Source organism: Alligator sinensis, unplaced genomic scaffold (genome assembly GCF_000455745.1).
Source record: "Alligator sinensis unplaced genomic scaffold, ASM45574v1 scaffold31_1, whole genome shotgun sequence".
NCBI lineage: Eukaryota > Metazoa > Chordata > Crocodylia > Alligatoridae > Alligator > Alligator sinensis.
Window position 1 is genome coordinate 19,429 of NW_005841884.1, and position 14,216 is coordinate 33,644.

Below are 14,216 nucleotides of genomic sequence, written 5' to 3' on the forward strand. Positions count from 1 at the left end.
GGGGTGTCACCATATGTTTTCACATAATGACATTAGGTCGTGCTATTGCCAGCTTTTCTGCAGAACTTAGAAACTCCAGAGAGTTGAAGTTCCTACTATTCTCTCTTTTCTTTTCTTTTTTTTTTAAAGAAGAAATTAAAAAAATGTGCCAAGGAAATTCCACTCCAAAGACACTTGCGCCGAGAAGATCTGACTGACTGAAGGGGAAAATTATTAAAGATGACTACGGATATTGCTGAAGATGTGTGTATGGAATCCTCCCTCTATCTCCATTGCTCATTTAAACAAAAAGAAAGAGTGATTCATTAGCACAATCTGGCTTTTCTGTGCTGCCCTAGCATTTTGCCTGCCACAATGCAAAGCAGCAAGCAGACAACAAGTGAACCAGGGGAGCCCTAAATTAGACAAGTTCTCTCCCTGGATGCTCAGTTCTCATCTCTGGTGACCTGGTTACAGGTCTCAGTTACATAGAAAGTGAGATGCATTTTCTAGGTCTCATCAAATGCAGTGGGTGGCAGAGCAGTGAAGGCATCTTGCAATAGCTTCACAGGTCTGAAGCTTGCTTTGAGCGTCTACTGCAGGCTGATCCCAGTCAATCCAGCTGTAAATGGGGACACAGTCATTCAGTTTGGGGAGACAAAACCCTCTGGACATGATGCCAGTCATTTCAATCCCCTGTATGCTGCTGGCTACAGAAACTGTCCCTCTTCGCCATGCTAGCCAAATGGGCCATTTGGTCCAAGTAGACCTTTGACTCTTCTGACTTACTAGATATTTATGCACGATTCACAACAACAACAGGAACAACAAAAAACACCACTGCAAAGTGAGTAAATGGTAATCTTCTCTCAGAACCCAGGCTCAGAACTGGAACAGCAGAAATACTGCAAATCAGGAATAAAGTGCACCAAGATAGATTTGGAGGCTGGGTGAGGATGGAGATGTCTCACAACAGTGGTGGACAAATGGCAGGTCAGGAATCAGATTACTTTGAAGAGCTCCAGCTAAGGACAGGGGCTGCTAAGGGGCAGGACCTGGAAGAACTGTGGGCAACAGGAACCCAGGAACAAACATGAAGGGGCATGGGTGGGGTGGATGCACCCAGAGGTTCACTGACAGAGCTCGGGGGTAGACTGGGAGCCCAAGACTGGAACACCATGGGGTACTGATTTCCAGAGTATGGTTGCACTGGCTTAGTTGTGTGGGAACTTCAAACCTGTGTCTACCCTGGCCACAAACCTCCCCCAGCTTACCGTTCAGGTGAGTCAGGGTCAAAGCAGGTCTTCCTGACATCAGTCACCTGGGGGTCACAGCAATCTCCATCATCAAAGTCATCGAGCATGTTGTTGCACTCCATGTGGCAGATACCATCCCGCCTCTTCCAGGAGAAGCAACGCCCTTGCAGGCGACAGTCACCCCCATCATAGCCAGTCAGAGGGTGCTCGCATTCAGGGTCACAGTGGTCATTGCCAATCTTGCTGGGCTCACAGTTGACCAGGACCGTGCGGTGGCGCAATGAAGAGTTGTAGACCTCATGGAGAGTCAGCTGCCAGGTGATGTTGTAACGACTGAAGGCTTCACTCAGGGCCTGGTGCTGACGTGAGATCTGCTCCCGGCTGACGGTAGGTTGGAGCCCACGGTCATCATGGATGTTGACCACGCGGTAACGGACCATCTTCTCACTGCGCAGCGGCCAATGCCTGTTGTAGTGGGAGATCAACTCCACATTGTCACAGACAGTTTGCCCACATTCAGGGGGTGCTAGTGGAAAGAGAACATCAGGTTCCGGCATCGGGAGGTTCTCAAGCAGAGGGTAAACCTCATCTTTGAATGTTACCCACTGCTCCTCCAGGCGGGCAAAGCTAGTGCTGAGCACCAAGGCAGCATCCCCACCCTCAGCCACCTGTAAGAAGCCACGCTGAAGCCTGTCCTGGGGCAGGGCTATGTTCCAGAGAGCCAGGGACATGAGGTGCCCACGGAAGTTATGCCCATCCTCAGAAGTGTCCCCTCCCAGAATCAAGGTGCGGCAGGAGGCCATGAAGGCACTGTGCAAGGCACCTGCTTGCTGGTCATTTCTGCCCACCCGCACCCCATCCAGGTACAGAGTCATCCACTGCCCATCATACGTAGCAGCCACATGGGTCCAGGTATTGGGTCGATATCGGTGGTACCCAGAAACTACAGTGGCTCTCTTCATCCGGTCTGTCCTGAGAGAGAAAAAGAAGCGGGCATCTTTCTTCCCTAGGTGCTGCCACAAGTGAATTCCCAGGGCCCAGCCCTTGTTGCTGACTGCATGGGAGCAATTGTCAAACACACCTGCAGGATGGTAGGAGAGAGGAAACCTTGTAAGATAAATCACACAGAAGTGAGGAATGCCAGGATACATAACACAAAGGCAGCTGAGGGAAAACAGTGGACTTGGCCCCACTCCCCCTGCATTGGAAGCAGGATCTCAGACAGATTTACTCTGTTGGGTTAGAAGGGAGGAGAATCTGGTAGAGCACAGCCACCCCCTTTCCCTGGTCCCATGATGGAGTTAGAACCCTGGAGAGCAGTTGTAGTAGAGGAGCTCCGGGAGGATGCAGGAGGCAGGGTATAGAGATGACATTGCCCCCACCACAGTCCATGAGGGTGGGCTTCTCCCTGCTCACAGAAACCAAGGGGAACACTAGGAGGATGAGTGAGATTAAATCAATGGCATCTCCTCTTATACCCTCATTCTACTGCTGAGCAAAATGATGCTCTGACACTGCTATGTGATCAAGGGGACTCCATGCTCTAGTGCCTATCATGATGTTGTAGCCTTTCCATGATGTTGCTCATTGCTTTCCAGAGATTTCCCACCACCCCATCTCAATCCAGCTTTTAAACACAGCTGGCCTCTCCTTTCCAATGCCAGTCCTGCTTTCCCCTCTTGCCCCAGCATCTTCAGGCACTAGGGCATGACCCAGGTTCTTGGCAAGTGTTGGCAAGAGCTGAACATTACATTCTCTTGGAAGATAACTAAATGGCTCTCGGCACTACCACAAGGAAGCTTCCACATCTGGCACAACATCTGGTGTTGTCACAGAACTGGTGCCTGGAATCTCACACTGCCAGTGCCATAGTTCTTACTGGCAGAGACTACTGCTCTGAGCCTCACACTGCTCCAGATGGAGCTGTGACTCGCAAGGCACTTCCTTGGTAAAGCTGCCCAGCTGGAACTCAAGCAAAAGGCACCAGTCTAAGAAAGCTTTGAATTACCTTGAAATTCACTGTAAGATATGCCAAGGGAACCCCATGCAACTTGGTCTGCTGGGAAACTTTCCACTGATGAAGTCCTCAGGCACTATCAGGCCACTGCTCTGAGCTAGCCAACCCACAAAGCCCCACTGCCTTTCAGGGGAACGAAGAGCTATTTAAAGTGGCAGCATGGGCCAGGAAAGCAACATCAGAAGCAATAACTCAAAACACATGTCATCTGTTTTTATGTTTTGGGGAGGGGAAAGGAGGGGAAGTTTTGGCCAGGTTAAACACACAAGCGTAAATTAACCTGATCCAAGTCCAGACAACAAACCTCTGGGTGTTCTGCCTGGGGCCACTGCCATCTGCAGAAGCAATTAGCATGGCCTTCCCCAAGCAGGTGGAGGAACAGAGAGAGAAGCAAGGAAATGGACAGAATAATGGAGTGAGGGAAAAGTAAATGAAAGGAGGAAAAACAAATGGAAGGTGTGAGAGGAGAGGGAGAAAATCTGAGGCGAATGGAGGTGGTCTTGAGGCAGTCTCTGTATGGCGTTCCTCTGGGATGGGATTAGATGCTAAGCTTTTTATCTGTGGGCCAAAGCTTTTAAGAATCAGAATGCAGCAGCCCAAAGCAAAAGAGACTCCTCCGGGAATCATTTCCCCAACAGCGTCCAGGCAGATTTACGGCTTTCCTTTATGCTCCAGTTTTCTTTTCAGTCATGCATTCAGCACAGACAGGCGAGGGTCAGAAAGGGAGCAAAACATGGAGGGACTCAGTCCCTTCTTGCAAGAGCAGGTGTAATGCAAGCTACCCGCACTCTACAGCTATACAGTCTGCAAGTCTCCCCTGCTTTCTCCCAGGTGTAACTTAATAGTAGTGGGTTTTCACCATGGATGGATTTGGCCTCGGGTTCCTTTGCACCTGCTGTGCAGATTGAATAAAATTATGGAAAAAATGCCTTTCAGTGAAGCTCACAGGCATGACTCCTAAATGTCAATGTCACATTAGAAATCAGACTTCAGCTCCTAAGGCACTTAGGCTACAGACTCATATGAATACAGGGCTTAAACCTGGAGCCATGCACATTAAAACATGAGGAGTGAGCAGGTGTTTATAGGCAGGCATCTTGAAAGTCTGGCAAATATAGCCCTGATTCATCCGGGGTAAATCTGTCACTGTTGGGCTGGGCATCAGTCATTATAAGGGACTGAATCATATGTTTGCAGCTATTTTAAATCAGGACAGCTTGACATGTTCTGTGGGTCATCCTGCTCAGGAGCCTGAAACTTTATAGGGCTGCCAATTGCTACAGTATTGAGCACTGAACTAATTAGAGCTATTCTGAAATGTCCCGGGTTTATATGGAAGCCAAAGTGTCCACCTTGCCTTCTGCAACAATTTAGCTAAACAACCTGATGATTACACCTTCTGTTAAAGGAGGGCCACTTTTGCTTGTAAACAAATTTGGCATTTTTTTTTTTTTTACAGAGTTTGCTGACATTTGGGAGCCTGATGTGAGTCACCTTGAAGGTACCCAATTTTCAGAGAGGAGGAGCTCAGCACTTTAAAGTGTCTCTGTCCGAGCACCCAAATTGCTAAGTAGTTTTTAAAAATCTTGGGAATTCTTGGCGTAAGAATGTCCCCCCCTCCCCGCACCTTCAGCTCAAAATGGCAAAATGGAATTCAAACCATCTTGAAAATCCAGTATGTAGGCTGAGATGGGGGTCTTCTGAACCAAGCCTTGGGATCCCGCCTTGAAGAAAGACTTCATGATAAACTCTTCAACAACAACACCTCCTTCCCTGCAGCTCCCAGCCCCTTGCCCTCTCACTCACCACCAAAATAAATCACTTCCAGATGTGAAAGCTCCCCCAAGTAGACAGAGCCAGACAGCAGGCACTGCAGTGTTATACACATGCATAGCGCACATAGCTTTTTCTTTTGCTTGAGGAACTCCAAAGAGATCCTAAGCCTCAGTCCCCATCTAAGCCCCCAGCTTGGCCTGGCTTCCTCATCTCATTCTCTATCATGGGATCTCTGCCTGTTTTTGAGGACTTGTCTACATGCAGATGTTGCATTGGATTAACTTAAATAGATTAAACAGATGTACAACAGGGCAACCCCCAGAGTGGACAAAACAAAACTGATGCAAACCAGGTTTGCACCTGTAACTTAACGTTTAATTGGCTGGGATTGGAAGGTGCAAACTAAACCAATACACACTAAATTTAAGAGCGCCTCCACTGGCATGCCTAAATTGGCTTGCAGACCAGAACTGAGACTTGAAATATAATTTGTGTAAGCTTCTCCAAGCACAGTTTCACCAACACCCCTCCAGGCCTGCCTTTCTGTCTATTGCATATACACTCTGCCTATCATCATGGTACCTAAGCAGCTGGTGCATGAATTAAACAGCACCCCCTGCCATCCCAATCCTGTCTTTATTCCCTGTTGCATATCCAGAGTGCCCACCACTGTGATCTCTAGGCACTATGCACACAAATTAAGCATCTGTAATTATCTGGAAAGCTCATAGTTTCCATTCCTCCACTGGCGTCACTGCTTTCTTCTGGCATATTTGTTTCCCAGGAAAATTGTAGCTGCCCGTTCTATGGTCATCACTATTTCAAGGAGGCCTGGGCAGAGATGAGCGGAAGCAGGAGTAGCAGCTACTCATCATGAGCCTTTGGAATCTGTCCAAGGGAAATGTGCAGAAACAGGTTAATGTGACCCCACTCATTCCTGCCAGGTCTCATAAACAAGCCAGCCTCCTGGCCATCTATGCCAGACACTGCTAATATTTTGTAACAAGTTAAGTTAAACTTCATTGAAACTGGGGTGGTTGCCACCATCCTCTTCTCATATGCTTACAGTAAGAAGTCATTAAGCTCCTTTATGTAACTAGGCATCTTTAACAAGAGGCAGCTCCATCCCCAACACAGGCACATGCCACTGCTCTAAACAAAGGGTGGAGAGGAAAAAGTATGTCTGTGAAAGAGACAGAAAGAGCAGAAAAGTCAAGACGGGAAGCAGCAAGGAAGTATCTGACAGGCCCAGAAACATCATGAAACGTAGGTTTGAAATGAAGTTGAGATTCTGGGCTGAGTGCTGGATAAAAGAGGTTTGGAGCCACAGGCAAAGAAAGTTCTCCTGTTATTTGATTCCTGTTCTGTTCAGGGAAATGGGACTTTGCATACAAGTCTGATGGCATCAGAGATAAAGCCACCAAATGTCCTGGTTTGGCCAGGCAAGGCCAGCTCAACCAACACCATGCTGGCATTCTGATGGAATTTTTAAAACTGGGATTTTGTCTCAGTTTAGAAATGTTGGTCCTAGGAAAACATGTCATCACCTCAGTATCGTGCCAGGCAGCACTGTAATGAAAGGAGCAGCAGCATCTCTGGATATGCCATCTCTTAAATTAGGGGATGGGTGGCAAATGGCTGTCTTATTGGCAAATGCATAACGTTGCAATAAGACAGCAATACTAAGGGAGCCAAACCACATCCAGATCAGGTGGGCTCCTGAACAAGGAGTAGCATATCCATCTTAGTGCAGCACTGGTGTAATACTGTTCCAACTCAGGCTGACATTGTTTTAGTAGCTTTAATCAAATTATGCCTGTCTCTGTGATTAATTTTTCCTTGCAACTTGTCACAGGGCCAAAAATGTTACTAATCACTCAGATTTAAAAAGGGAGTTGGGGAGCAGGCAAGGGAACAATACTGATATCATGTCTGGGATGTGACTGTCAAAGAGAGACACTGCAAGCTGACATTCCTGTTGACCCAAGCTGGAGAAATGAGGGAGGTGCTCACAGCCCACAGAATATTAAATATGCTCTAAAACAAGAGTTGGAGCCTTTACAGAAGGATTTTAGGTGGCATTTGAAAGTTTCCCTAAACAGGTTGAAATGAGGACTTGCAGGTAGAGATGAAATCCATGTTGGAACAGAGTGCCCAGACAGACTGGAAAACCTGGCCACAACATTCCCAGTTTGGGACAGTAAGTCATACCAACCTGATTGCCGGGGACCAGAAAGCTTTCCATGAAACAGGGAAGGCTAGGAATGCTTTTGCTAAATTGGAACTTGCTAAAAAAGATGAGCTGCAGGATAAGACTCAAGCTGAGAAACTGCCTTGAGAAGATTAAAGGGTCACAGCCCAAGGTAAAAGTCAGCTGCTTGGATGTGGAACTGGGCCAGTTTAAGGACTTGGCTAAGATATTTACAGTTTCCCATCTTGTTTGTAACCCACCAAGGCTCAGAGGACAAAGGACAAGTTTAACTAATGTAAAACCTACCACCTTTGAGGTATGCTCAATCCAGCATCATGGCTCAAATGAACAAATAGAAAGATAGACCATAAAGGAGCTTATCTACCAGCTAGCTTGCACAGCTCAGGTCGGATGGCACTGAAGAACTTTCCCCCAGAAAAGAACATGCGTTATCCAGATCAGGTACATGCCCGTGACATGTGGTTTGGAACCAGCCACTAATTAGAGTTGGCTGGCACAGAGGTGAGAAACTAGGGAAAGAAAAGATGCCACACAAGCCAAAAGAGGACTTGTGGAGACTTGTGTTCCAGGCACACTGAGATACCAACAACGACTTCCAGAATAAACTGGCAACAGACCAATTTTTTCATGCTTAGCTGGATGTGGACTTGCAGACTGAGGTCCATAATGGAAAGCCAAGGATATTCTAAGAGAATGTGGGACATCCTGGAAGTAGAATCTCTCCTTGTACCAGAACATGGAGCAGCCACTTGTAAGGAAAGTGTAGTAAGTACTGCCCTGGGTCTCATATACATATGATGGAAGAGGGGAAATCTAATCTAGTTTGTGACATTTTTGAATAATTAGAGTGATGAATTCAATTTGTGGAATAAGGGAAATTGGCAAGGATACAAAAGTTAAAGGAAGCAGTTCAAGTGAATGCTGGTATGTGAAAAAACTGGGCACAAAAACAAGAATTGTTATAAAGATGTGGCTGGTGAGGACACAGTGCAACATTACTGACAGTCTCTCTCCTAGTTCAGGAAACTTGTGGGACACCAAGCTGAAGAGGCAAAGTTAGACAACACAAAGATCAGTCCCTTGATCCCATGGCAGTTGTTTGGCAGTTAAGTAACAGAAATGGGAGTTTAGCTATTGACTGTGTAATGGGATCTGGGAAATGCCTGGGAAGAGTGGACACTGGCTCACACATAATAGTTATTAGACCAAACATACTAAAAAGGTTAGGGAATAGGGGACTCCAAAAGTGAAACACTTCATGGGTCTCAAATAGACAGTGACTGGGGAAAGTGGACCCATCCAAAAACTAGACCTCTGGAATCTGAGTGTTAAGTCTGGATCATTGAGAGTAGATAAAGGAATAATCTGTTTGTATTTCATTAGGGATAATGACTGAGTAATAAATGCCAAGAAAGGTGTCCTACAAATTCAGTCAGTGGAAATTCCATTTAAAGAAGTGGCCCAGGATTGGAAGGGGGAGTGATTTGTAGGCAATTGGTTTGGAATGAATAAGTAGTCCTACCCTTAGGAACAGAATCTATAACAGCTACACGCTGTGCTAGCTTTCCAGCAAAGGAAAGCTGGGGAGTGACCCAAGGGGAATCTTAGTTACTAAAACTTCTGAGGTTCTAGAGCAGAAACAAATCCCTGATCATTTGTTGAATGCTTCTAACATGCAGCAAAGAGTAAAAAAAAAAAAAAAGGGAACTGGGGCTGCACACTGGGAACCAGTGAATCTAGTGAATACTAAAAGACAGCTACAGAAATATGAAAGCAAATTCCCAGAGTTTTTGTTGGACTTGTTCTTTTGCAGTACTGTACACTTAAATGAAAAACAATGGAACACTGCTCTAGAGCAATATTCTGGTTTGAAACCAGGAGCTGTTGTTGAGATGGGTTGGTTTTGCACAAGATTGATTCTAACCCATCAAGGAGCCCCTTCACAACTTACCAGTCTAATAGGCCACAGAGGAAATGTATCAACGAAGCATAACTGAGCCTCCTACTCATCTCCAAACTTTACCCACAGTTCTAGTTAAGAAAAAGAAGACTGCAGCCACAGGTTGTGTATGAACTATTCCAAAACAAAATGACATCACTTAGAAAAATTCTTCGCCTACCAAAGATAAGAGGGAAAGAATGGAAATGACACATGGAACAAAGAGACTAACTATCAGCGACAGCAAAGGCCAGAAGATAGACGTGCAGTGCCACTCCCTCACACAGATTACTACCAAAGCATTAAGGGCTAATGATGCAGGAATGACAGGGCTGGAAAGGGAAGGATGGAGGCCTGCATATGGGATGAGTGTATGCAAGGGAGCATCAGAGCAAAGCCAAACTCCATATGTCAGCAAAAAAGGAACAATCTTTGGTGCAACAGAACCAGCTGAGGGAAGAATTATTAACACATAAAGATGCTAAGCTACAGGAAAGGGACCAAAAGTGGTAAACCCATGTGACTGATTAGCAGGTACTAGAAACAAGAAGGGGATCCAGTCCTCCCACCTTCTCCCTAGTACTCCAGGACCACGTGTAGCATCCCCAGTAAATCAGAACCCTGACAAGCCTGAAGGCCACTGCAGGATGTCACTTGTGACATATTTCTTGCCCACCTCTATTGTCATGGGTGAAAAGAAGACTGCACAGACTGAGAACAGGTGCAAGTTCAACTTGAGCTAAAGCACTTCCAGTGGCAAGGCAATCTCTGTCTAGCAAACACCAGCCCACACTGCCATGAACATGCACATGCTTGCAGACACACATATGTGCATGTACATGCAGAGAGCTACCAGCTGTGGAGAGGGATAGAATCAGTGACACAGTGTGAGAGGTGGCAAGCAAGAGTAGTGAGTGACTGACTCAAGCATTGGAGCTGGAGGCTTGTTATAACTTCTAAAGTAAGTGCCAGTGGTCATGAAGAACTCCCCCCTCTCTCTGTAGCAAGTGCCCCACCTCCTTAAAGAATCTGGCTAGTGATTCCATCTAAAACCCAACACCTGCACACCAGATATCCAGGTGCACACAGCTGCACTGTTGATCTATTGGCAGGGCATACCACATGCCCCAACCTCCTGCACACAGGGTGGGAAGGCAGTGCAACCCATTACAAAGCAAGCACATGGCACAATTAACAGCATGTTCCTGTTTCCTTTTGCATGGCTTTTCCTTTTGCTTACCACCCCCTCAGCCCCGGTCTCTTTTCATTCAGGCCTTGCTGCTGTTACTGCAGCAGAGACGTTGCTATTGCTCAGAGAAACAGGGAATTCCTGCTGCTATGGAAAACTCTTGCCAAACTAATGGAAAAAATACATTCCAGCTGCTCTTATTTTAGACTGAGTGGAGTTTCTTTTGGTGGAGGGAATCCTTCTGAGCTACAGCGGGGCTAAAGGAGAGAGAGAGGACAAAAGAAAGGCCCAACAGTCACACACTGTGTGGGGGGTAGAGATGACAGGAGCAATACTTATGCCCAGAAATATCATGCATCTGCAAAACCATTAACTTGCAAACTGTTTCACTGCAGTTCCTGACCCTACACATATCACACACCAGCCCCTAGTCTTGGCATATTTAAACATTCACACAGGCATATAAACCTGTAAACTATTTATTTGTAGTTCCTGACATCAGGTCTGATCAACACACATGTGATTTTATATTATGTATATTAAATGTGTGTATATATGTGCATATATAAGTGTACGTACAGTGCAATCTATTATTGGCATTTTTAAGTGCATGAACTTTGTGAACACACAGGAACTCTTAGACCTCACTGTCTATTTTCTAAATTAATTGTACTCCAGTTTACTGCATAACTGGTGAAAATGCCTAGGAACTGTTAATTCTGAGGCTTCTAAAACACACTTGAAGAGACCAGATACATTTCCATGTCCATTTCCAGGCTGTTGTTGGAGCCCTTTGAAAAATAAGGTATGATGCCTTAATGAGGTGGGAAAAGCCTAGAGCAGGAAGATCCTGTAGCTAAGAAGCATTGTTTACACTGAATTTGGTTAAGTGCATAGCCTTCCATCAGTTCTGAGGCTTTTCGCTTGGAGTACACTGTACGTACATACCAGACCTCAGTCTTGATGGCTGGCTGTATTTATATCACACCTGACCCAAGTCTTCATTAGTGTTTCTACATCAAACCAGATACCCATCATGGGCAACTCAACCAACCTCCCATCAGACATGTGACTCATTTCTAAAGCCAGTCAGGTCACACCTTCCAAACAGCATGCAGACCCTTCTGTCCTATTTTTCTTCCACATGATGATCTCCACATCCACAGCAGATTTTGGCCTCAGCTAGAGATTGGCAATGTTTTCCAGCAGAGGGCCAGAATGACTCATCTTTGGTCTGAGGAGGGTGGGTGCTAGCACCTGTCTACCTCTTTTTCCTACCACTAGCAGAGCCAGAGCTCTCCCTCTGCTGAAGCCCCAGTGCCCGATGGCAGCCTGGCGCAGGCAGAGCCCCCAAATGCCAAAGGTCATAGAAGTCAAGGTTCCACGGGCTGAATCCAAAGGTCCACAGGCAGTAGGTTATTGACTCCTGGCCTAAGCTGTCAGTCCCTGCTGGGACTTCCTTGGCCCGTACCAAAGAAGCCTCCAGCTTTGGTTCCCACAAGTGTCTGCATCACAAAAGCTGCCAACATGTCAGACACCCTTGTTGGCAACCTTAGTAGAGAGGCTGAGGACCGCAGGGCTGCGAGCCAGTTTTCCCCATGTTGCTAGGAGGGGTGCCTCCAAATCAGGCTGTGGCTTCAGGCATGAGAGAAGCTGGCCCAGATGTTGCTCTCAGTGCTCATCCCACTCTGTCTAATAAATAGAGACTTTATATATCCATGGAAGTCAAGGCAACACCTTTCATTGGTACAAACTTCAATGACATAAGTGGAAAGCTTCTTGGAAACGCTCAGCCTGCAAACCCCTTCACTTCTCTTCCTTTGCTGTAGTCAGCTGGCAAGGAGATGGCTAGCGGGAAAGTCTCCCCCAGCACAGGTGCAGAGTGAGGATCTCCCATTGGAATCCCCATCCTAGGATTCCTTTTTTCCTGCTACAGAAAGACCAGGCTGGGTCCCTTTGTGTGCAGCAATAGTGCCACCCAGTGGTCACTAGCCACAGATTCCCTCCGGCCAGGCCTCCCATGGGGTTCATTGGACAAACACCAGGAGGAACTTTGCCGCTGTGCTCTGTTGAAGGGGACTACATGAGGGAGCCTGCCAAATGAGGCTGGGAATGTGGGAAAGCAGCAGTGGTTAACTCAAGTGGGAAAGAATGGGAAAAGCCCCCTGGCCTACAGAAGAAAGGAATGCAGCAGGGTTTTTTTAAAGGAGCCCTATTCGCTCAGGACATGCCCCAAAAGAAGCCTTTCAACTGCTCGCTTTACTTAGCCCAGAACCAGCTGATGAAAGGAAACATAAAAACTAGATAATAGTCCAAGCTAAAGAGTTTGGAATGGATCCAGATTTGGATCTGAACTTCCCCAGCACTGAGTGATGTTTGGGCTTGGAAAGGAGGGGTTGTTTCAGGCCCATCTCTCATGAAAACAGGCAGTATTTCATTAAAGGGATCCCACAGAGATGGCATGGTAACTGGTTAGATTAACTCCAGGTGTCATGGCCACAGCTGCCACCTGCCACAGCTCATACAGCTGGAAATTAGATGAGGTTTGATTCCTGTATGTGCATACTATTCTTCATATATTCCTAAATGGCAATATTTTTACTGTAATGATGATGGCTATAAGAGCAGAGGAGTGCAGGGGAGAGGTCAGTTTGCTCTAAGCTTAATAGACAGACCAACCAGCTTGTATACAGTAAGAACTGATCCATATCTTCACCCAAAACTGTTTAATAATTCAAAATGTTTGATTAACCCTTCCCACCACTCTTTTGCCATTCAAAATGCATCCCTCCTCTCCTGCACCCTCCTTCTCCCCACCCCTGCCAGGTCTGGGATTTCCAAAAGATCAGGATGGACATTACCCTCAAAGTGTTTCTGGCCCAGCTGGTACAGAAAAGTCACCAAACCTCACAAGAGGGAGACTTTTCCTAACAGGTCTCCGAAGCCACAAGGTGTGCAGAGTTTTTGGAAGATTCAGAGAAGTGCCCAAACCTTCCAGCATTTCTCTGAATTGCAAACCTTCTGGGGGTGGATCCCTTAATTCAGAGTAGGAACAGAGCTCATATGCCCAAGGGGCAAGTTCAGTGTAACTCCCCAAAGGGGAAGATCAATACTTCTGTTTAAAGGCAACACGGCCTTTAAACATGTTGCCCAGGGGCCATGCCCTTTCATCCATAGAGGCCATCAGTCCTGGCACGGTTCCTATTGCCTAGCAGCCCTGGTGGCAGGTCAGACCATTCTCCAGGATGCACTGGCCAAGGGGTGCCTACAGCAAGCTCTCAGACCCTGCAGAATTACCTCGGGGAACTGTGTGTCCAAGTCCCATGAGGAGCAGGCTCCAGCCCCCACAGCTCCGCACCTTGTGCACTCACCAGCCCAAACAGATCTTATGTGCTGCCGACTGAGAACGGCCAGCCCCTCACCATGCCTCGCACTAGGGCAAATGCCAGCACAAGGTGCCCCACCATGCCACTTTGACCCAGCTCCAGCCCTTGAAAGGCCAAGCAGCAAGGCGCTTCCCAGGGGCCACAGAGCTCTGCTCCTTGGCTTTCCGGGTGGGGCTGAATGGATGCGACTTCACTAGTGACAGGTGCTGCCTCTCCCTCAGCTACATCCTCCCCTCTGGCCATCTGCCGCTCCCAAATGTCCCGGCTGAGTTGCGAGTAGGGGAAGGGTTAGGGGTCGGGGTGAGTTGGGGAAGGGATCAGGGAGTGGGCTCCAGGGACTAGTTGGCTCGTGGGGGTCCCCCCTCGGCGGCAGGGCCCCCCCCCCTGCCCCAGCGCTTACCTGCGAGCACAGCCGGGTTGCTCTGCCCGCCCTCCGGCTTGGCCCACACCTCCACGGTGAAG

General features: G+C 47.3%; 1 protein-coding gene across 1 annotated transcript; it reads right to left on the bottom strand.

Moving 5' to 3' along the window:
• Positions 1 to 1,249: 1,249 nt before the first annotated feature.
• Positions 1,250 to 2,386, bottom strand: PAPPA2 (pappalysin 2). Its single transcript, XM_006017748.1, has one exon. It carries the CDS (start codon positions 2,384 to 2,386, stop codon positions 1,250 to 1,252), a length of 1,137 nt encoding a protein of 378 aa, XP_006017810.1.
• Between the last annotated feature and the right edge of the window lie 11,830 nt (positions 2,387 to 14,216).